Here is a 25,577-nt window from a genome sequence, read left to right as displayed (position 1 = left end):
ATCGTTCACAGAACAAAAACAGAGAAAGCCAAATTACTCCTAAATTAGGAGTAGGAGTAATGTACGATTTCAAGAATTGAGTAATTGCTTTCTAACATTTACCCATCTGAATTCAATAATGTAAGATTTCAAGTAGGAGTTCACTCTGATTTCTAACAATTTACCCATCTGAAATTCACATGTTCCGCGCAAACCCTCTCGCAAAACCCCTCTCGCTACTTATGCCATAGATTTTGAATTAAGTGATTGAAGAAGGAACACAACAAATTTTTTTTTTTTTTTTTAATCAAACACACACGTACCAAACACATATTTATGTTTTTTGAACATTGAAACATCTTATTTAAACCATGATACTAAACACATTTTTTTTTTTTATAAACTCTAAAAACACGTATTTTAACAGTACTTTTTAAACTACAGTTTTCATATTATTTTAAATCACAGCTTTCATGTCGTTTTTTCCTTGTGCGTTGAATATAACACAAACTTGTGGGAAACTATCTCATAGATCCTGTCATAAATCATCTACTAATGATACAACATAGTCTTTTCTCAATAATAAATATAGTCATGTCATAGTCATTGCAAACCCTCTTCATACCTTTTACAAAAGTCTTGTCTTAAACTTATAATCATGTGGTTGTCCACATTTACAAAATTCAGGTGAATATGTCATAATATAATCAAAGTCCAAAATCAATTTCCATGCATGCAAAATACCATAAAGTCCAAAATCAATTAACGTCCAAAATCAAAATTCATTCATGTCAATAGATGTGTAATCTAACTAGCCAAGGCAACTCAAATCAAACATCGTCATCTTCCATAGTCGTAGTTTCCAATGAATACATGAACAAAATTTTTTAGCATAATAATTCAAATAAGCTCTAAAAAAGAGAAATCACTTATACAGAATAAAAGAAAAAAAAATTCCATGTATACGTACTTCAAGCTTTTCAAATTCCTCAACATCTTCCATTGCATTTTCAATGCTTATTGGAGTAGAAAAGAACGAAACTAATTTTGTACAAAAATGAGACCCTTAACCATCTTAGAAGACAATGAGTTATGAAAAAAATCAAGCACATGACCTATCATGCTAAATACAGATTTAGAGGCTATAGTTGATACGGGGATTGTAAAAACATGACGAGCAACCATGGAAAGCACAAGAAATCTATAGAAATTAACCTTCAATCAATTCAATATATATATATATATATATCAAATTGCCCATGAAGTTTTACAATACCCTTAGCTTAGTACATTTCCACCTCAGTCTTTTCCAAAGAATCCTCCTCAATTTCTCTCACAAATTGAGCCATCCTCAAAGATGGTCTTACACCCATAGGTACACTACTACTACTACTTCTACTTAACCTTTCTAATAACTTAGTAGACATATTATTTTGTGCTCCCCTTCCCTTCTCATAGGAGTCATACATTCGAACCAAAGCACAATCCACTTGTCTTCTCATCCACCTCCAAAATATTATAGATTACCTTACAACATATCATTTGTATCGAGGGTAAAAAACAACTGCTACATGCAACTATAAATTCATATTGTTAAGATTCTCCTCTTTTTTTTTTTTTTTTTCTTTTTCTTTTTTAATTTTGATTTTATGCCATCTGCCATTTTCTTGAATGACACATTTCTATTTAAACACTCATCTTCAATTGTATCTCAAATCAGTTTCTTAATTTGAGATAGTGAAGGGAAAAAAAGAGTGAGTGGGAGGGAGAAAGCAAAAGTTAAAAAAAAAGAAAAAAAAAAAAGAAAGAAGAGTAAACATAATAAAGAAGCTAATATATTGATGATGTCAAAATCGTCAGTTGGGTCACTCGTCCAATCCGGAGCTTTTGATGATCTTGTAGGACTTGCAAAATAAATGAGGGACTGATCGAAGAGACCACCAGGTTGTGCTCGGTGGGGGTGCCTCCGATGCTCAAGTTAGTATCAGCTCATATCTTTCGTATGTAGATAGCATTTTGTAATAGTTTTTTTGACGTATCTTAGCAAATGGATAGATGGTCCCTTTTATATGTGACTTAGGTATCTGTTGGACGTAAATTAGGGTGATTATTACCCTAATCGTAATGTTCTTTGTTTTAATGGGAGAGTTTCAGATCTTTGATGGTTGTTATTGAATGTGTTGAGTGGTTACTTATCTTTCTTTGATGATCCACTAATGATGTAATGGTCGTCCATTAAGATGGATGACCTTAATGATTTTTCTAGACTCATCACATATTAATAATAAATTTTTGTTAAAAATAAGAGGGTGATTGGGTGGGCCTATCTTTTGGCCCAAAAAGAAAAATGGGTTGATACCCCCACTGACCCAATCCTTTTGCGTCAAACTTATTGATTGACGGAAATTGAAGAGGCATTAATAAATAAATAAATAAATAAATAAATAAATTGAAGTGTCTATACTTTATGTTCTGCCAAGTAAATGAAGTATCAATTCAATTTGCCAGCTTCAAAGTTCTTTTCTGGCATGATACCTTGAAATTTAACTTAGCTTACGGTTTACTTAATAAATCACACATCGACGGGTTCAACTAGCTGTGAGGATCTTTCAAGTCAATAAATCAGCATTTACAAGAAAACACATTGTTATAATAAATAGAATTGTTTAATTATAAATGATTAACAGTCTAAATGTTATTTAAGTTGTCCTATAGTAAATAGCCAACAGTCTTTTGGCCTAATGACAACTTCACTTTTATGGTGAATATGATGCGGGGTTCTTCACTAAACCAATTAATAAAAATAAATTAGTATGACTGATTAGTCGTCACATATATCGTATCACATGGTCCTTCAACTAAAAAGTTCTTAGTCCAATTTTCTTGGTTTGGAAGGATAGATTGATTGACCAATGTGAATTAGAAGTAAGTTTCGTTTGTGAAAGTAGAATATTTAGTCATTGAACATTGGCCATAATTCTTTCAAAGTAAAGAAATGTAAGCAACTTCATTTTATTGTGAGATTAATTTCATTGTATCATTCCATGAAGAGACAGAGTAAGAGTCCAGCTTAATTTTGTTCTATAAATTACGAGAGGTTTGCAATATGAGAAGCGTGGAAGATAGGAAGTAAAGGAAGAATTAAGGAAAGAGAAGTTGAGGGATTCCTGTCGCAGGAGAGATGGCCCAAGCTGAATATATATATTCAATGCAAAGGCTCAGCTAGAGCCATCCTTCTGTGACAGGAATCCCTTCAACTTCTTATAAGTACGAGTACCACAAAGCACAGAGATGACGATAATTCAAGTGAAATGAGGTTACAGTGGAGCTCTTGTCACAGGAGGGATACTACTTAGTGCTTGAAATACAGTAATAGTTACTGTCTCTCCTAAATAGGAGCTCTCACTTTAATCACTGTAAGGAAATACTTGTTGCTTACAAACTATTTTATACTGTTTTAATCATAGCTCAAAAGCAATAGAAATGCTACGCTAGTTTAGCATACGTGAATGTTTTGTTAATAAATGATATCTCTCTCTTATGCATGGTTCTAATATATTATGACTAGCAATGAAACAAAGTTGCATATAAGATATCCAACAATCACATGTAGTCACTTTTACCAAAATCCAATTATTGATTCATGCATACATGCAAGGCAATTAACTTTTGTCTGATCTTATGATCAATGAGTCTTTTGTTAATTGAATCTAATTAGAAGATTCTTTTATTAATTGATCATTGGAGTTTCAAGTAGTGATGATGTTATTTAATTTTGATGTTTTTGTCCATTATTTGTCAAATAACATTGTAATTGCGATAATGACTATCTTACCATAACTTTTCTCCCCATCCTCCTCACCCCTTCTTTCTTTCTTTTTTTAATTTTTTTTTTAATATATGTTTTCTAAGTAATTTATATTTGTTTGGATTAACTTAAATGATGCGAAACATTGGAAAAACTTAGGCATAGTTCATTATGTGTTATATATTAGAGTTTTCAATTATATTTAAACACATGGTTGCATTGAATAATGAAATATATACTTAATTTTTTTTTACAAGAATAATTATATTCAATGAAATTATGGATTGTATTTAATTGATAAACCTAATATACTCATTTTTAGCAAATTAGGAAAAAAAAACGTAACTGAAACATACATTTGAAGCTAATTTATTCTACTATTGTCAATGTCATTTATACAAGTACCTACTTCTTCTTCTTTACCATATGTAACGTGGTTAGAAGAGCTCTGCAATTAAAAGTTTGTGATATTAATGATGCTATAAATTTTACACGTGTTACTAAAATTACAAAAAAAAATCAAATAATGTATTTATTTAGTATATTGTTGAAATAGCACCAATTATATTTATTATCACTTCAATTTGTAGTAACTTTAATATTTTCTTTAAAACCTCTTTTTTAAAATTGAAATTTTCTTTAAAAAAAATAATAATAAATAAATTTAAAAAAAAAAAAAAAAACACAACAACAACAAATCGATTAGCAAAAAACTAATTTAAGCGCAAATTTTATGCAAATGTATTTTGTCATTATCATTGTGATAAGTACATGCACCTTTGTGAAGATTTGTATTATATGGTGGCGGTGCTATGTTGGCAAGTACAGAAAGCTCAAGTGAATTTGGGAACTTCATTAGCATTTAGATTCCTGCTAGTTGTTGTGCTCAAGACTTTCCTATCCAGTGCAGTGGCTTAAGTGAGAAGCTCTCTGCCCCAATGGAGTACACTTTTTTGTGAGGATAATCGGAAGGATATATAGCTTCATCCTAGGCAACAATGGGGTATATAGATTTGTTCATCCTGGTCACTACGACTATATTTGTTCAATCCTTGTTACTACGATCCTTTAATAGATCACCATTGCTCTAAGTTCTTCTTTTTCCTACTTTTTTTTTTTTTTTGGTTCTTTGTAAAGTTAAAGAGTTGCTTTTGTAATCTATAGTTAAAAGTATAAAGTGCCGACAATGCTTTGCCCCTCTCTCTCTCTCTCTCTCTCTCTCTCTAAAGTGTTGGCGAGCCTTCACATGCTACTCACAAATGGAAGAGACTCACAATGAAGATAGAATAGAGATGAAGAAATGGAGGAAAGAGAGCACACACACACGTATAGGATTGGTTACAAATTATACTTGATGTAACTTTAAGTAATGTTACACCACTCAATATTTTTTAATTAGATGCTAATTTTGACAAATTCACCGTTAAATTATATTATCTTCATATATTCTTTATACTTGTAAAATTTCAATGTAATCAAAGATGAATAGCCATGTCATCAATCAATTGTTTAAATTCAAGTTTTTATAGTTTAAAATAATGCATAATAGATGAGCTTATAGATTAAATAGTAAATAACATCCAATTGACATAAAAATTTGCATGAATGTTTTTTTTTTTTTTTCTAAGAATTTTGCATGAATGTTAAGAATATATAGAACATGTAATTCAATGATATGATTTTCAAAATATAAATTCTATAACAAGTTATTGGGCGGTGTAACATTATTTAAAGTTATGTAACTTTATATAATGATAGGCTAAAAACGAATTGACCACTTGTGATAAATTAATTGATTAATTAGTCAAGTTTAATTAATTAACCAAATTAACATGCAAACGCGTGGTAGCATAAACAAATCACTAATTAAACTAAGTATGCAGCGGAAAATAAATTGACACGGTAATTTATTTACGAATGGAGAAAACCAACATGGCAAAAACCACACTAGGTGATTTTAAGATCACCACTCTCGAAATTCCACTATTATCACAACAAACGGCTACAAGTAAAAGAATCTCAGTACCTTATACAACCTACAGTTGAATCCTTACCCCAATACACAATTGGACTTGTTCCGTAGTGACAATTTCTCATTTTAATGCACGGTTCCCAGTACATGACTAACCAATTGAGTGGATCCCAGTACGTGACTTCAATCACCAACTAGAGAAGATTGTTGGCTGCAAAGTTCTTCAGTTCATCCACGATGAAGATCAAGAAGATGCTTGTTTACAAAACCCTACAGTGTACAAACACAGCAATTTCTACAAGAATGATTAACTAGGGCAAAACTCTGTCTTCGGTCATAATTTGCTTGAACAAACTTTGCTCAACACTCGTGCAACTTGTGTCCTCTTTGACGACCCTTAAAATAATTGAACAGTTTTAGACCCCTTAACCCAACCAGATTAACCTAGTTTATTAACAAAGTGATTAACTTAGTCAAATTATGCAAATCTATGTTAACACAATCAAATAATCATATCAAGAAGTAAAACAGTGAAAAAATAAATAACACAATGATATGATGATTCAGGAAACCATAAGGTAAAAACTTGGAGAGGATTTGACCTAGCTATCCTCAAGGTAAACTTGAATCCACTATATGAAAGAATCGAAGTTCATACCAAAAGGACTTACAAACTCCTCGCTTGACTTCCTAATGCTACCTACCAGTAGAACTTACGGACACGACCACGTGCAAACTTTGAATCCACGGACTCCTTCTTTTTTGGATTCTCCAATCAAGATACTAGCACCCCCGCTTGTATTTCTTTAAGCTCCAATGGCAGCAACTGAGTTGATCATCAAGATGTTGATATAATCTCTATCTTGAAAACCCTAAGTTTATGGGAAGAAAAACTTCTCAAGGATCTCACAAGAGATTCACACAAACTGCAAATATGAGCAACAAGAGCATCCAAAGCTACACTAAAAACGTGGCTAGGGTTTCCTTTATATAGTGGGAGAAGTAGATCTAAAACCCTAATCCTTAATGGACTTGGGCTGAGTTGGAAAATTCTGCAGAAAAACGTTTGACCCGAGATTCGATCGATCGAGTATAATTTTCGATCGATCGAGCCAAGTCGAAAGTCACTAATACTTCTGCAGCCACTCAATTCCAACTTTACATAAAACGCCCACACTTTGAGCAAGTCTAAACAAGACTAACAACCTGTTTTGATCATGGTTTGCCAATAATACACATTAGAGTTCTAAATACATAAAATCCTAAGTCTTTAGAACCTAACAATAATCAATTTATATGTCTAGGGTTATGAGAAAAGAAAGCTCAAATACATAATCACGAATTAGAGTCAAAATAGATCTGAAATTCTGTTTTTCATAAACCTCGACAGATGCCTATCTGTTGAGCTGCTGTCAAGCCACGGGGCTGGAATAGCTCTTAAATCTCGATAGATGGCTAGCTGTCGAGCTTTAATGACAGACACTTTTCAGTTTGAAACTTGGACAGACTTGCATGTCTTCAACACTTGATCTTGAAATAAAGTTTCTTAAAGTATTAAACATATCCTAGATCTACCCAAATACAAGTAAAATGCATTTTGTCAAAAGATTAGCCAATTATATAAACTAGTGACATATGTTCCTAACAAGTGAATCACATATGTCCTAACATATAACTTTATATATGTAACTCTAAATAATGTTACACCACTCAATAACTTGTTATAGAAATATTTTGAAAATTTCACTATTGAATTACATATTTTATATGTTCTTAATATTCATGTCAATTTCCATGTCAATTGCATGTTATTTATCATTCGATCCATAAACTCATCTTTTATTCCTTATTTTAAATTACAAAAACTTGAATTTAAACAATTGATTGATGACATGACTATTAATTTTTTATTACCTTGAAATTTTGCAAGCATAGAGAATATACGAAAATAATGTAATCTAACGATAGATTTGTCAAAATTCACATCTAATTAAATAAAATATTGGATGGTGTAATATTGTTTAAAGTTATATTAGAAGTAACTTGAACTTAACCCGTACATACATACATACATACATCTATATATATATATATATATGTTTGGAATGGAGGAAAGGACGAGTAAATATAATTATATATGCTACACGCACCACGTAACCTTAATTTCCACCATACTAAATTATATAACTTTTAAATATTAATAAAATAAATCCTCTTTTTTCTAACTTATTTCATAAATTAAATGGAGTTTCATAATATAGATTAATGCTCAATGACACCTTGCCTTAAACGTAATTTCTTCGTGACTCCAAGTAAGACTCATAACTTATAGACAGTCTCACTCTTAAAGATGTTTAATGAAAATATCTACAACTTGAACATGAGATTTTATGCACTGTAGTTGAATTTCTCTCTTAATGACACACGCTCAGATAAAATGATACCTTGTGTTGGTGTGCTTTCTTCGATTATGAGAAACTGGATTCTTTGTAAGAATTAGTACTAATTTACTATCCACAAATTTCTTTGTAGCTTATGTTTGTAGCAAATGACAAGCTTCTAAGCCAAACCCTTGCTAGGAAGACAATAATGGCATGAGTGTTCTTAATAGAAGTCAAATAGAATCTTGAATAGAAACATTAAGGGATTAGGATTTCTACGCTATTTAAGTGGGATTATATTTGAATGCTGCAGTGTGATGTAAGTAGTAGTTGACGTGAGGACTAGAATGAGAGATTTAGATGAAAGTGATGGTTCCGAGGCTAGAGAAGCAAGTGTATTAAGAGTTTGAGATGGTTTCATCAAGGAAAATGGCCTAGGATGTATGGTAGTTAGGATTCCAGGATTGTAAGGTTTAAGGGGGTCTCTTCCTCTAATGCAAGACAATTAAGTTTAAGAAACAAAATTTGAAAATTTCACCAGATGAATTGGAAGTGTGATTACAGTTGACTATAAATCATTTTCTTCAAGTTCCCACCTTATCCCTCGAATTAGCTTGTGTTCCAATTATTACCACTACTTTTAAAGAGCGTTGTCCACAAGGCAAGTATGTCGCGAGTCTTGTGGCATACCTACAAAGCGAGTAATTTTGATTATATAATAATATTTAATAATATGACAAAATAAGTCGATTAAGAATATATATATATATATATATTATAACATATGCATTAAAAAAATTATCACAGTTAAAAGTGATGTTTTTGTTGTCATAATATATATAATCAAATAAAAGGAATGGAGAGAAAGGAGCCAAAAATACAATTTTTTTCTAATAAAAAAAAAAAAAAAAGTGGACCTGCTTTGTAAGCCTATTCTCTCAAGATATCAACTAAAAGGTTATACCTTTAAATTGTTAAGCTCAACAAGATCTGGAAAAATATTATAAATTTTCATAGGCCTAAAATAAGTTCACACGTGTATGAATTGGTACGTCTATGAATTGTTGGTTGATACATATTGATACCACAATTTGATATAATTTCTATGATACACACATGATCGTATACGACATTTCCTAAAAAAAAAAAAATCATATACAACATAATAATTATCTAATTGCGATATATAATTAAAAAAAAAAATATTAGTAGCATATATAAAACAATATAAAAAATCAGAGTTAATCAAATTATAATTTTATGTTAAAAAATTAATATTGCCAACATATTAATGTCATGAAAATACTCCATATACCTACGAAGACACTTCATCAATAAGTTAAAATCCCCATATATATATATATATATATCCTAATGGTACTACTAAGCTAATTATAATTAGCTATATTTTTATTAGTCATCCCAGGAATTAATACATCATTAACGTTAAGAAACGAGAAAAAAGAAAAAGTGGAAGTATAATAATATGCACCCAATGGACATGAAAGAGCTAAATTTTTTTTTTTTTTAAGAAATAGAAATTTCAGGTAGCAAGATTAGAATGACTTCAAAATAAGCAGGCATAACGAGGAATTGAACACGCTTATAGTTATGACCGTTCCTGATTACTAAACAAGTCACCAATAAAATTTATCCAAAAAAAAAAGAGGAAGAAGAAGAAGAAGAAGAGAACGTTACGGCCAAACTGAAAGCATCGAGTTCCACAGTCTCTTCCAAATCAACTAGTCTCCAACGCCAACTTACTCAGCAAATCAAACCTAATTACCAGTAAAATTCGTATTTGAAGTAGAAATTGTATAACAATGAATATTGACCATGCTTTATGACCGTTCCCACCAATTCATTGACGGCAAAGCCCCCGTAATCTTCATTGCATTGCACTAGTAATTTCATTGTAATATTCCATGAAAATAGATAGTTTTGGTCTATAGATTTCGTGGGATTTACAAGGTATTACGAGAGTTATCGTAAAGAGGAAGCTAAAGGAATTATCAGCAAGTTTCAAATGTGAAGTAGAAAAATTCCAAGACTTTGAACTTTGACCAAAATGTAAGCAACTTCATTGCAATATAGGAGTAATTTCATTGTATATTTTATTACATGAAGGGACAGAGAAAGAGCCCAGATTTTGGTCTATAAAATGAATGTTATAAGGTATGATGAGAGGCATGGAAATAGGAAGCAAAGGAAGAAAAGAAAAGAGGTTGAGGGATTCCTGTCGCAGGAGAGATGGCCCATGCTACGTTATACAAGCAAAAGCTCAGCTAGGGCCATCCTTCTATGACATGAATCCCTTCAACTTCTAGTAAGTACATGTATACGAAAATTAAGATGATGATCAATTGAGCTGGGAAAGAGACATGAGGTTGTAGTGGAGTTCCTGTCGCAGGAGAGGTGGCACCTAATGCTTGAATTACTACAGCAATAGGCACCATTTCTCCTCGACCGGATGCCCCACTTTAACCTCTACTATGCTGTGCTGATTGGAGTGGATGTTTTGGGAAATTCTTGTTTCATACACATTGTTACACACACCTTTTTTTTTTTTTTTGGTTAAAGTTACACACACTTTTAGACAATCACAAAAATTGCTTTGAAGTGTGAATAATAAATACTATTCTTTTTTTCTTTTTTCTTTTTTGGTAAAGAGGATAATGCATTAACAACTAAAAGGCCTCTGAACCAAAGGCAACAAACCAATCATACATTGTTCTAGTAGAATCTAATCTAAGCAGAAATACAACATCAAATGGGGGTTCTATCAAAATAGTAAAATCCTAAACCATGATAGTTCCCCTACGCGCTAGTGCATCGGCACACTTATTTGTCTCCCTATAGCAATGTTGGATTCGCACCAAAGAGATCTTCTTAAGCCCTTCTCTACAATCAGCAACCAGAACATCAATGCCATTGGTTTTCTCCAAGTCTTTCTTAACAAGGTCAACTACCAGCTTTGCTTCAAGCTCAAATACCAATGCTGGGATTTTAAGGGAAATACATAGGCAAGTTCCATCTCTTAAAGCCCATAGTTTAACTGCAACACTAGTGGCACAACCTATAGCTCTTGCATAACCTTTCACCCATTTGTCATCTTCATTTCGAATCAATCCACCTCCTCCTGCCAGGCCGAGATTTCCCATGGACGAACCATCAGAATTTAACTTAATCCAATTGAGAGGTGGAGGCAGCCACCTCACTTGAATCTTTGTTTTTGTTTGATTGTACTTCTCGGTGATGCCCAGGTAGGCCATCTCAGCAGCTTTGGCTAAAGTCTCAGCCTTTAATTCTTTGCAATTGTTTGGCTTCCCAAATACAATACTATTCCGATGCAACTAGAGACTCCAGATAGCTATGGGGAACAAAATGGCCTAATCTAACTCAGAAACACCACACTTGCCTAGACTTACATTTTAGCCTTAACCAGTCCAGAAATTGGGTGCCATAAAAAGCAGCAACTGAACACAGGGAAGAGAAAGAATTCCAAAAAATTTGCACCTTTGGGCAGTCCCTAAGAGCATGGCTAATCGCCTTAGGGGTTGAATTACACAAGGGGCAAGTTGGAGAAATATTCATACCTCTTTCGGCGAGAAGGGCACACATTGGTATGCTCTTATGACAACATTGCTAAAGGAAGCACTTGATTTTAAGAAGACTTGGAACTTTCCACACCCACACTCCATTGAAAGGATGATTCATTATGAAAGCTCAAAAATGTGTCGAAAACACACGAGCTGTTTAGACCCCCAAATCAAAGTTACGGCTTGGTTGATTTTACACTAACTTAATACTAAGTGCGGAATAGTGTAAACATAAGCGTATAAGCAAGACTACTACTCTAATCCATATTTAAAGCAACACAACAGTAAAAATTAAATGAACAAGAGTAAGGAAGAGAGATGCAAACATAGATAACATCGAGACGTGTTATCGAAGAGGAAACCGAAGAACTCGGCAAAAAACCTCTCCACCGCCCTCCAAGTAGAAATTGATCCACTAGACAATCAGTTGGGATACATAGGTTAGCAAGAGACCCTCCAAGCCTAATCTACCTGATGTACCTAAGCCGTCAAAGCTCCTACTTCAACAAGGCTTCTCGGAATCGTATCTTATCTAGCTTTCTGGATCCCGTAACAAGCTCCATGTTGCATCTGCCATCCTTGGCTTCTTCCAATGCTTCCCAGCAGCATCAAAACTTCACTTGACACTCTGAAATGGTGTGGTAAGTATTTGGGCTATCAACATCTCAATGGTATGGAAATGGAGAGGTAGGAGATGAGGAAATTCCCAAAACAAATGTGTAGAGGATTGTGGGTATAACAATCTCTAACTCTCAAGGTGTTTGGCTAGGGTTTTTTCTCAGAAGCTCTCCTTAATATTTGTGGGTAATGTGGGTATAAATAGTGTAGGCACAGAAAGTGTGTATCAGACTATATAGGCTGGCAGAACAAAATGTCTCGCGGGAGTCTCGCGAAAAGGCCTTACCCGCGAGATACTCGTGAGACACAGTTGTCTCCATCTGGCATGACTCTTCGCATTCTAGCATGTGCAAGGCACATGAGTTACTTCGCGGGATGCTAAGTCGCGAGCTACCCACAAAAACACTTCATTCTTTAATTGCTTAAGTCTTCACACACTCTCTCTCTCTAACACACAACCCTTACAAGGAAATCTCACAATAAATACAGGGTACAATAGATTGAATATAATTACAATCAAATTTGACACGGAATATAAGCCAACAAAAACACAGTTGTAAATAACAACTTTACACATTGGATAATTTTCATTGGCATTTGCTAAACGATATGCATCTTTAAGTTGGAATTCTCTACTGGGAGATAAACTCCATGATAGACTATCCTCTTGTAACTTGGAATAGGGAATAGGAGTGACTTTTATTTCCATAAGGATATCTTTAGGAAGAGAGAAGGAGATCCCCTCCCAATTCCAACCGTGGAAGCTAGCTATATCCTCCAATCTGAAATCTTCCTCTCCACTATTAAGCAAGCCACAAATGTGGCTTCTAAGGGTACCCATATTCAGCCATTTGTCAAACCATAGCGAAAGGTCACTGTCTTTCCCAGCAACCCATTTAGCACCCTTACTGACAATGATTTCTCCCTTTATGGTGCTAGACCAAGTGAAAGAGCAAGACATGGGATTGAGAAGGTTAGTGGGTCTTCTCTTCCTCCCTCGGTATTTATGGGATAGGATATGAACCCATAATGACGATTTTTTGGTTTTGAACCTCCAATTCAGTTTGGTCAACAATGCAGAGTTCTTTGGTTTAGCCACTTGAATACCTAGGCCTTCTGCCTCCTTATCCCTCGTGATTTTCTTCCATCCTATAAGGTGAAGCTTCTTCTTCCTATTTGATAAGCCCCACATAAAATTTCTATTCAATCTGTCCTTTCAAGGATTTTAGGAGGAAGGGCCACACATTGCATCGTGTAGTTATGAATGGTAGAGGTCACTACTTGAGTCAAAACAACTCTGCTTGCAAAAGATAGCAAGTTTGCCTTCCAACCAGCTAGCTTGCTTTGAATGCAATCAATTAGAAATCTGAACTCTTGAGGGGTACCCTTATGCTTAATGGGGAAACCCAAGTACTTTCCAAGGGAAGGGGTAGATTGGAATCCCAACAGCTCACATAGATCTTCCCTCATGGTCTGATCTACATTGGGCAAAAAATAGACTAGAGATTTCTCATCACTAATTTTTTGCCCCGATAAGGTACAAAAGGAGTCAAGAACATCCTTTATTGCAACGCAATTTTTCCGATTTGCCTTAGCAAACAGCATAAGGTCATCCACAAAAAATAAGTTCGAAAAGGCGAGGCCTCCCTAAGATGATTTAACTGGATTCCAAAGCTTCTCATGGCATTTATCCTCAATAAGAGCTCCCAAAACTTCCATGCGAAGGATAAAAATATAAGGCGAGAGAGGGTCTTCCTAACGAATTCCTCGAGAAGGGTTAAAAGTCTCTAATGCATCCCCATTGAACAAGATAGAGATAGAGGAGGAGGAAATGCAACTCATGATTAGAGATATCAAATTGATGGGAACTCTAGAAAGCTTAAGCATGTCTCTAATGAAGAGACACTCAAGTCGGTCTTAAGCCTTTTCCAGATCCAACTTAATTGCCATCACCCCCCCCCCCCTCTTTCTTTCTTCTTAGCCATAGAATGAATAATTTCTTGAACAATAATTGCATTATCTAGACCTTTTCTCTCTGGCACAAAGGCTGATTGAAAGGGTGAAATAAGTCTATACAGCAAGGGCCGGATACGACCAACAATTATCTTTGTCACCACCTTATACACCGTGTTACACAAGCTAATTGGGTAGTAATTGTTTAGAGTTTCAGGACTCTTGCATTTCGGAATTAGCGTAATGAGGGTCTTGTTTAGGTATTCTGGAACTTTCCCAGAGTTAAAAATAGATTTCACCTCCTTTTTCACAGTTTCCCCAACAACCAACTAGAATCGTTGGAAAAACCCTGCGTGGAGGCCATCCGGACCAGGGGCTTTTAAGGGTTTTAGCCCCTACAGAGCAGCTAAGATCTCCTCATCAGTCACTAAATTGCCAATAGATGTGACTTCTTCCTCACTTAAATACGAGTGCCAAAATAGAGGATTCCAATCTACTAGTGTGGCCGAGCCGTGGTCTGAAGTGAAAAGGTCCATGAATCCCTTACTAATGAAGTCAGCAATTTCTCTATCTCCATGCAACCAATTCCCAACTCTATCCTTCATGCATAAAATACGATTTATTCTTCTGCGAACCAGTGCTGAAGTATGGTAAAAAGCGGTGTTTCGATCACCTTCAACAAGCCAAAGGATTCTGGCCTTCATTGCCCAAAACTCTTCTTCTAGCTTTGTCACTTCTGCATATTCAAGCCACAACTTCCTTTCTAAATCCACCAAGAAATTGTTAGGCCGAATGGATAGATTTTCTTGGATTCCTTTAAGCCTCGCCAAAATTCTCCTCTTCCTATGAAACAGATACCCAAATTCAGTCTTGTTCCATGCATTGGCCTTAACAGTGAATGTAGATTGAGCTTGCATCAGAGAAGGTTGGCTTGACTAGGCATCTCTTACCACTCTCGAAAAATAAGGGTAGAAGAGCCACATGGGTTGGAACCTAAATGGCCTAGGGAAAAGGAGGTTCTGATTATTATTTATACACAACTTGACAGGGCAGTGATCCGATTGAATCTTCTCTAGATAAAAAACAGCTGCTTTAGGGAAAAGAGAATTCCACTCGGCGTTGACAAACACCCTATCTATTCTTTCTTGGATAAGCCAACGGCCTACGATTAGACCAGGTGTATTGAGGCCCAGAGAATCTAATATCAATCATCTTACAGTTATCCAAACATTCTTGAAACCACAGGGCTCTGCTTAAATTAACTAGTCTCCCACCAAATTTATCATCCCCCATTAGGACTTCATTAAAATCTCCTGTGATAACCCATGGCATGAAGTGTGATTCAACTACAGAGTTGAGGTTTTCCCAAAGGAGACATCTTTCAGCAAATCTGGGACTGCCATAAACTGCTGATAAAAGCCAGTGGGGCTTGCTAGTGGAAGATACAATTACATGAATCTCTTGTTCAATCAAAGATAGCTCAACCACCTCCACTTGATTAGAGTCTCACAGTAACCACAAACCACCCAATAGACCAATCAAGTTAGCATTAATCGCCCCATCCATATGGAGCCTATCAACAATCCTTTTGGCTCTGTCACCACAAACTTTGGTTTTCATGATGATCATGATAGTAGGGGAGTGTCCACGTATCATATCATTAACATTATTACAAAAATTTGGGCTAAGAGCACCCCGACAATTCCAAATCAACATATTCATCATTAACACAAATAAAGAAAAAAAATTAAACAGCAGCTTAATTGGAAGGGTTGAGAAGCTCACCTCCCTATTCAATTTGTATATCTGCCTCCGAGTGAGGCCCTTCTTCTTCCATTAGACCATCCTCTTTTTCAAGTTCAGTTCTTTTTGACTGAAGTGATGGATCGATCCTTTTGAGTCCCAGCTTGGCTATTCGCAGAGCATCCGTCTCTATAGTTGATTCCGAGTGATTTTCCTCCGGTGGTGGACAGTTGGAGATTTCCGCCAATAGTTTTCTTTTAGACCCTTTGTTGTGAAGAGCCTGACCCACTCCATCCTCTTGACCCATTCCAATTGCCGGATCAAGAGCCATCTCCGATCCTTCGATGCAATCACCTTCACTTAGTTCTTCAACACTGGCCTGTAGAAGTCGCACAACCGGCACTGAATCGGCTTCCTCGAAGCTCCCAACATGAAACCCCTTAAACTCCATTCCTATTTTGGACATACCTGCTAAATCAGTGCCAAAATTTAGAGGTGTGCTTGACCCAAATAGGTTCGAATTGACAACTCTCCACTTAGAGAATGCTTTTGACTCAAAGCATTTTGTCCACCAGTCTCTGCCTACTTCCTTTTGTTTTGTTGTCCACGGCTAGGAGCCTTTCCCTTCTGAAATTTTGGATTGGAAGAAGGCTTTTCACAGGTTCGGAAAAGGTTAGTGCGATCTGCACGCAACCTATTTTCTTCTGTCATGTCATAGCGAGGGTGATTTTCCTTTCTCAACCCCAAGTCTGACAGCGTAGGTTCTTTAGTTGGGCTTAGCACACAATTGGTTTGACTTGGACTAGGAAAAGGTTTGCCTATTTGGGTTAAGGCCTTATTCTCTTTACTTGTACTTTTTTTAGGCTTACTATTCCTTGCTGTTAATGTATATTATGGGCTTTAGGCCCAGCTGATTTACTTGTATAGCACACTTGTACTACACTTTACTTGTATCACACACATATGCTTACTTGTACCGCATACTTATGCCTCCTATATAAAGGCATCACATGTATATTCCATGATTATGAAATACAATACAATTATTCAGTATTTCTAACATGGTATCAGAGCCACTGCTCTGACCTTTCTTTTAGCAGTCTTGTCTCTCTTGGTGTTACTCCACCCTTATCGCTTCCGCCGTCACAACAGCCACTGCAGCCACTCACCGTTGAACCTACAACGTCTCTCAGCCGTTGTCCTCAGGTTCCGGAACTGCAACCGCCGTCGTTGAGGAGTCCCGCACCACACAGACCACTGCAACCACTGTCTCCGCCGTGTATCTTCCTCCGATAAAATTTTTGCACATACCACCGTGATCGTCTCGCCTCGATCTACGCATTCGTGGAAGTCTCGCAAGCATCGGAGTCCGCACGCGCTCTCACGCGCCACCTGAAGAAGCCGCGCCTCAGTCACGCGCCGTCACGTGCCGTCACAGCCTCTGTCACGCGCCTCACGCGCTCCCACGCGCCGTCACGCGCCCCCCACGCGCTCCCACGCGCCGACACGCGCCCTCTCTAGTTCTGCTGACGTCATCTGTGACGTCATCTTGCCACGTCAGCTAGGGCTGACGTCATCATCCACTCAGCTGCTGACGTCATCCACCAAAGCTGACGTCATCATTGACTGACCGTTGACCCAGCCGTTGACTTTGACCGTTGACCAGCGTTGACTTTGACCGAGGTTTGACTTTGACCGTTGACTTTTCTACGGTTGACTTGTTACTGTCCAGGTTCTCCTTACCCAGTTTTTCGCGTAGATTTCATTTTTGCTGTCTGTTTTTGCATATTGTGTTTCTAAATGGATAAAAAGGATGTTTTTCTTCCTCGCCCCATCAATACTGTATTGGAGGGGAACAAGAATTACTTATCTTGGTCTCAAGCTATGCGCAGTTTTCTTAAGGGTCGCATGATCTGGCATTACTGTACTGGTTCAATTACCATTCCTGTCAAGGGAGCAAGTGAAGAAGATGCTGCCTTCCTTGGTCGCATGATTGAATGGGATAGTCACAACCATATGATCCTCACATGGATTCGGAACACTTCCATTCCCTCCATCTCCAATCTGTTGGGCAGCTTTGATGATGCAAAATCAGCATGGGATATGTTGGCCAAAAGGTACTCCACTACTCACGGATCCATGAAATATCAGTTGGTAGTTGAATTGCATCAACTTCGACAAGAACCAGGGCAATCCATCAATGACTACTATGATCAGCTTCGCTTCATTTGGGACCAAATTGACCTTTCTGATCCGATTTGGGCATGCTCACAAGATGCTCAGCAATATGCTACAGTTAGAGATGAATTTCGTCTCTATGAGTTCCTGATGTCACTTCACAAGGACTTTGAGCCCATCCGAGGTCAGCTTCTTAATCGCAGTCCTCCTCCCTCTCTTGACACTGCTGTAAACGAGTTGGTTAGAGAAGAAGCTCGGCTTGCAACCCTTCAAGCCCAGAATAAGTTCAATGTTTTGGCTATTACTCCTTCTATTGACCAACCTCAGCAATCAGGTGATTCTTCTGGCTCTAGCAATCGTCGCAAGCAGACCAACAAGAAGTTCTGCAATTATTGCAAGCGTCCTGGCCACACCATTGAGACTTGTTACCGTCGCAACAAATCTACTGCTGCTGTTGCTAATACTGAGCCTACTCCGCCGATGCCTTCCACTTCAGCTGAGTCCCAGTCTTCTGGATCCACTATCAACCTCTCACCCACTGAACTACAGGAGATCATAGCTCAGGCTGTTCGTATGGCTGGTAATGCATCTCTTTCCACTGCTCTCTCAGTTCTGCCCGGTAAGTCTCAAACTTGGCTTTTTGATTCTGCCTGTTGCAATCATATGACACCTCACTCATCCTTATTCTCCAAACTTGACCCTGCACCACATCCTCTTAATATTCATATAGCTGATGGTTCCACCATGCATGGGAATAGTCTAGGTTTTGTTTCAACCTCTAACCTCTCTGTTCCTGGGGTCTTCCATGTACCTGACCTATCCTATAATTTGTGCTCTGTGGGACAATTAGCTGAACTAGGATATCGCCTTATTTTTGACTATTCTGGGTGTATTGTGCAGGATCCGAGGACGGGGCAAGAGCTTGGGACCGGTCCTAGGGTTGGGCGTATGTTTCCCGTGGACAATCTTCATCTTCCACCTGTTGCTCCTGTCTCTGTTGCTGCTGCAGCTGCTGCAGTTTCTTCCTTACCTTCTCTTGCACTTTGGCATTCTCGTCTTGGTCATGCCTCATCTACTCGGGTACAACAGTTAGCTTCTAAGGGTCTGTTGGGTTCTGTGTCCAAAGACAATTTTGATTGTACTTCATGCCAGTTAGGAAAACAGCCAGCTTTACCTTTCAATAATAGTGAATCTATATCTAATAGTATCTTTGAGTTAATTCATTCTGATGTTTGGGGACCTTCTCCTGTTACTAGTATTGGTGGATCTCGTTATTTTGTTGTTTTTATTGATGATTATTCTCGTTATAGTTGGATCTTTCCTATGAAATCTCGTTCTGAAATCTTACCAATATACAGTAACTTTGCAAAAATGGTTGAAACACAATTTTCCAAACATATCAAAACATTTCGTTCTGATAATGCTCTTGAATATACTCAATATGCTTTTCAAGCTCTGTTACATTCCTATGGCACTGTACATCATCTAACCTGTCCAGGCACCTCTCAACAAAATGGTCGAGCCGAAAGAAAACTTCGGCATATTCTTGACACTGTCCGTGCTCTTCTTCTTTCTGCCAAAGTTCCTGCCCCATTTTGGGGTGAAGCTGCTCTTCATGCTGTTCATGCCATTAATCGCATTCCAAGCACTGTCATCCATAATCAGACTCCGTATGAGCGTCTTTTTGGGTCACCCCCTGACTATCATTACCTTCGCTCTTTTGGATCTGCTTGTTTCGTTCTTCTTCAGCCTCATGAGCACAACAAACTTGAGCCTCGATCTAGACTTTGTTGTTTCCTTGGTTATGGTGAAACTCAAAAAGGGTATCGGTGCTATGATCCTGTCTCTCATCGTCTTCGTGTTTCCCGTAATGTTGTCTTTTGGGAACACCGCTTGTTTGTTGAACTCTCTCATTTTCGTTCTTCCCTTACTAACTCTTCTGTTTTAGAAATCTTTCCAGATGAGTCTCCTGTTCCTTCTACAGATACTCTTGATCCTCCTTTGGACTTCTCTATTCCATCTCCAGATATTTTTGATGATTCTCCTAGACAGGTTGTAGATGAACAGGTTGATGACGAGCTACCCCACCTTGAGCCCAGGTCCCCTGCTCCTGCTCCGCCTGAAGATCCTCCACAAGACATTCCACCTCGCCACTCAACCCGGGTAAGATCCATTCCTGCACATTTACTTGACTATCATTGTTACACTGCCCTTGCTACACTCCATGAGCCTCAAACCTATCGTGAGGCCTCTACTGACCCTTTATGGCAGATTGCAATGAAAGAGGAAATTGATGCATTAACCAAAAACCATACTTGGGATCTGGTTACTCTCCCTCCTAGTCAGTCTGTGGTTGGTTGTAAGTGGATCTATAAGATCAAGACTCGCTCTGATGGGTCCATCGAGCGCTACAAGGCTCGTCTTGTTGCAAAAGGTTTTACACAGGAGTATGGGATTGATTATGAAGAGACTTTTGCTCCAGTTGCCCGTATCTCCTCTGTTCGTGCCCTCTTAGCTGTTGCTGCTGCTAGTAAATGGGACCTTTTTCAGATGGATGTTAAAAATGCCTTCCTTAATGGGGATCTGCATGAAGAAGTCTATATGCAACCTCCTCCTGGTCTTTCTGTTGAAACAAACAAGGTTTGTCGCCTTCGACGTGCACTTTATGGCCTTAAACAAGCTCCACGAGCTTGGTTTGCCAAGTTCAGCTCCACCATCTTTCGCTTGGGTTACACTGCCAGTCCTTATGATTCTGCCTTATTTCTTCGTCGCAATGATAAAGGTACCATTTTACTCCTCCTATATGTGGATGATATGATCATAACTGGTGATGACCTCAGTGGCATTCAAGAACTCAAGGATTTTCTTAGTCAGCAGTTTGAGATGAAAGACCTTGGACATCTCAGCTATTTCTTGGGCCTTGAGATCACTCGCTCCACAGATGGTCTTTATATTACTCAAGCCAAGTATGCATCTGACCTTTTATCTCGAGCTGGACTCACTGACAGCAAGACTGTTGACACTCCAGTTGAACTTAATGCGCATCTGACACCCTCGGGGGGGAAACCATTGTCTAATCCCTCTCTTTACAGACGATTGGTTGGCAGCCTAGTTTATCTCACAGTTACTCGTCCAGACATTTCTTATGCTGTTCATCAGGTGAGCCAGTATCTGTCTGCTCCACGATCGACTCACTATGCTGCTGTTCTGCGCATTCTACGATACTTGAAGGGCACTCTCTTCCATGGCCTTTTCTACTCAGCTCAGTCTCCTCTTGTACTTCGTGCATTCTCTGATGCTGATTGGGCAGGAGATCCCACTGATCGCAGGTCCACTACAGGTTATTGCTTTCTCCTTGGTTCTTCTTTGATTTCTTGGCGAAGTAAGAAACAAACTTTCGTGGCCCGCTCCAGTACTGAAGCAGAATATCGTGCTCTTGCTGACACCACATCTGAGCTCCTTTGGTTACGATGGCTTCTTAAGGATTTGGGTGTGTCCACATCCTCTGCTACTCCCCTTTATTGTGACAACCAGAGTGCCATTCATATTGCTCACAATGACGTTTTCCATGAACGGACTAAACACATCGAGATTGATTGTCATTTTATCCGTTCTCATCTTGTCCATGGTGCTCTCAAGCTTTTCTCCGTCTCCTCCAAAGATCAAATTGCAGATATCTTCACCAAGGCACTTCCTAAGGGACACACTCGTGATTTGGTTGACAACCTCAAGCTGGTCTCACATCCACCTTGAGCTTGAGGGGGGCTGTTAATGTATATTATGGGCTTTAGGCCCAGCTGGTTTACTTGTATAGCACACTTGTACTACACTTTACTTGTATCACACACATATGCTTACTTGTACCGCACACTTATGCCTCCTATATAAAGGCATCACATGTATATTCCATGATTATGAAATACAATACAATTATTCAGTATTTCTAACACTTGCAACTAGGACCTAAGGCCTGAAATCACCACTGTCAAGGTCCACATGGTCCTTCCCCACTTTGTGACTTCCAGGTGCTTCTGTTTCCCCCATCGTCTTCTCCACTTGCTCTAGCAATTTTACTCTATATGGGCATTCTTCAGTTTTACGGCTAACACGTCCACATGAGAAACATAGAGCATTTATTCCTTCATACTGCACAGGCTGACGTATACTACCTATCTTGATAAGTTTGATGATAGGTTTATCAAAATTTACCTGGACACAAAGTCTCGCAAAACCTCCTCTCACCTCTGTTGCAGTTTGAGTGTCAATTCTGAGCACCGACCCTATGGCTAAGCCAATATCTCTCAGGACTGATGGTTCGTAGTACTCAATGGGCAACCCCGGAAGCCTAATCCACACTGCAACAGCCAAGAGTTTTGCGGTCTTTGCCATGAAGTTTGATTCCCAGCATTTGATAGAGAGGTAATGGCCACCAACAAACCATGGACCAACTTTGAGCACTTTTGCTCGGTCTTCCGCAATGGAAAATCTAATAAGAAAAAATTCGTTGCCAAGGTCAATGCACTCCATTCTGCCCACCAGTTCCCATAAGCTTACCAACCTTGAAATGAGAAAATGGTAACCTACGGCTTTCCCAAAAACTTTAACTATAAGTGCATTAGTCGAGGCAACTCGGATTTTGCCTTTCCTGCCCCCAGAAAGATGCACCGTGGCCACACCCGGAAGGTCTTCATTCGCTTCATCGTCTGACATAGTTTCCATCTCCGTAACATTCTCAACGTCAAAAACTATTTCAAAGACACCTATGCACTCTCCCACTAGTTTATCTCGATAGGATCTCCCTTCCATGATCGAGATTGGGTTCTGGTTTTCTTTTACCATCTTAGTGCTTCTTTGCAGTACATCATCTTCTTCTCTGGATCTAACGCTCGCCTCACTCATCGTCGTCACTTTGTTTTTCACTCTTTCAAACAAAGGAAAAAAAGAGCTTCAAATACTATTCTTTTGTTTATGTCTGATCTCTCTCTCTCTCTCTCTCTCTCTCTCTCTCATATACACATGTAGAGGGAGAGATACATGGTTCTTATATCTCAAGGTTGAGGGCCTCAGGGATGTAGCTAGCTTTGAACTAGGGGGAGCAGTGGTCCCCCCTAATTTTTTTTTAAACATATTATTATTATTATTATTATTATATATATATGTGTGTATTAATACACATAATCGTATACGACGTGTCCTAAAAAAAAAAAAAAAAAATCATATACGACATAATAATTATCTAATTGCGATATATAATTTTAAAAAAAAATATATTATTAGCATATATAAAACAATATAAAAAATCAGAGTTAATCAAATTATAATTTTATGTTAAAAATTTAATATTGCCAACATATTAATGTCATGAAAATACTCCATATACCTACGAAGACACTTCATCAATAAGTTAAAATCCCCATATATATATATATATATATTTCCTAATGGTCTAAGCTAATTATAATTAGCTATATTTTTCTTAGTCATCCCAGGAATTAATACATCATTAACGTTAAGAAACGAGAAAAACGAAAAAGTGGAAGTATAATAATATGCACCCAATGGACATGAAAGAGCTAAAATTTTTTTCTTTTAGAAATAGAAATTTCAGGTAGCAAGATTAGAATGACTTCAAAATAAGCAGGCATAACGAGGAATTGAACATGCATATAGTTATGACCGTTCCTGATTACTCAACAAGTCACCAATAAAATTTATTAAAAAAAATAAAAATAAAATAAAAAATAAAAAAAGGAAGAAGAAGAAGAAGAAGAAGAAGAAGAGAACGTTACGGCCAAACTGAAAGCATCGAGTTCCACGGCCTCTTCCAAATCAACTAGTCTCCAACGCCAACTTACTCAGCAAATCAAACCTAATTACCAGTAAAATTCGTATTTGAAGTAGAAATTGTATAACAATGAATATTGACCATGCTTTATGACCTTTCCCACCAATTCATTGACGGCAAAAGCCCCTGTAATCTTCATTGCATTGCACTAGTAATTTCATTGTAATATTCCATGAAAATAGATAGTTTGGTCTATAGATTTCGTGGGGTTTACAAGGTATTAGGAGAGTTATCGTAAAGAGGAAGCTAAAGGAATTATCAGCAAGTTTCAAATGTGAAGAAGAAAAATTCTAAGACTTTGAACTTTGACCAAAATGTAAGCAACTTCATTGCAATATAGGAGTAATTTCATTGTATATTTTATTACATGAAGGGACAGAGAAAGAGCCCAGATTTTGGTCTATAAAATGAATGTTATAAGGTATGATGAGAGGCATGGAAATAGGAAGCAAAGGAAGAAAAGAAAAGAGGTTGAGGGATTCCTGTCGCAGGAGAGATGGCCCATGCTAGGTTATACAAGCAAAAGCTCAGCTAGGGCCATCCTTCTGTGACATGAATCCCTTCAACTTCTAGTAAGCACATGTATACGCAAATTAAGATGATGATCAAGTGAGCTGGGAAAGAGACATGAGGTTGCAGTGGAGCTCCTGTCGCAGGAGAGGTGGCACCTAGTGCTTGAATTACTACAGCAATAGGCACCATTTCTCCTCGACCGGATGCCCCACTTTAACCTCTACTATGCTGTGCTGATTGGAGTGATGTTTTGGGAAATTCTTGTTTCATACACATTGTTACACACACCTTCTTTTTTTTTTTTTCGGTTAAAGTTACACACACTTTTAGACAATCACAAAAATTGCTTTGAAGTGTGAATAATAAATACTATTCTTTTTTTCTTTTCTTTTTTTGGTAAAGAGGATAATGCATTAACAACTAAAAGGCCTTTGAACCAGAGGCAACAAACCGATCATACATTGTTCTAGTAGAATCTAATCTGAGCAGAAATACAACATCAAATGGGGGTTCTATAAAAATAGTAAAATCCTGAACCATAATAGCTCCCCTGCGCACTAGTGCATCGGTACACTTATTTGCCTCCCTATAGCAATGTTGGATTTGCACCAAAGGGGTCTTCTTAAGCCCTTCTCTGCAATCAGCAACCAGAACAACAATGCCATTGGTTTTCTCCAAGTCTTTCTTCACAAGGTCAACTACCAGCTTTGCATCAAGCTCAAATACCACCACTAGGATTTTAAGGGAAATACATAGGCGAGTTCCATCTCTTAAAGCCCATAGTTCAACTGCAACACTAGTGGTACAACCTATAGCTCTTGCGTAACCTTTCACCCATTCGCCATCTTCATTTCGAATCAATCCACCTCCTTCAGCTAGGCCAGGATTTCCCATGGACGAACCATCAGAATTTAACTTAAACTGATTGAGAGGTGGAGGCAGCCACCTTACCTGAATCTTTGTTTTTGTTTGATTGTACTTCTCAGTG

General features: G+C 37.6%; 1 protein-coding gene across 1 annotated transcript; it reads right to left on the bottom strand.

Moving 5' to 3' along the window:
• Positions 1-22,194: 22,194 nt before the first annotated feature.
• On the bottom strand, positions 22,195-23,130 carry LOC136062138 (uncharacterized). The gene has a single exon (XM_065760852.1). It carries the CDS (start codon positions 23,128-23,130, stop codon positions 22,195-22,197), a length of 936 nt encoding a protein of 311 aa, XP_065616924.1.
• Positions 23,131-25,577: the final 2,447 nt, after the last annotated feature.

Source organism: Quercus suber, unplaced genomic scaffold (genome assembly GCF_002906115.3).
Source record: "Quercus suber isolate HL8 unplaced genomic scaffold, Cork oak 2.0 scaffold_384, whole genome shotgun sequence".
In the NCBI taxonomy this organism is placed as follows: Eukaryota; Viridiplantae; Streptophyta; class Magnoliopsida; order Fagales; family Fagaceae; genus Quercus; species Quercus suber.
This window is presented reverse-complemented; position numbering and strand designations above follow the sequence as displayed.

What these genes read in the sequence shown, in the direction of transcription:
- LOC136062138 (XM_065760852.1), bottom strand. Translation starts at nt 23,130, where the DNA reads ATGAGTGAGGCGAGCGTTAGATCCAGAGAAGAAGATGATGTACTGCAA.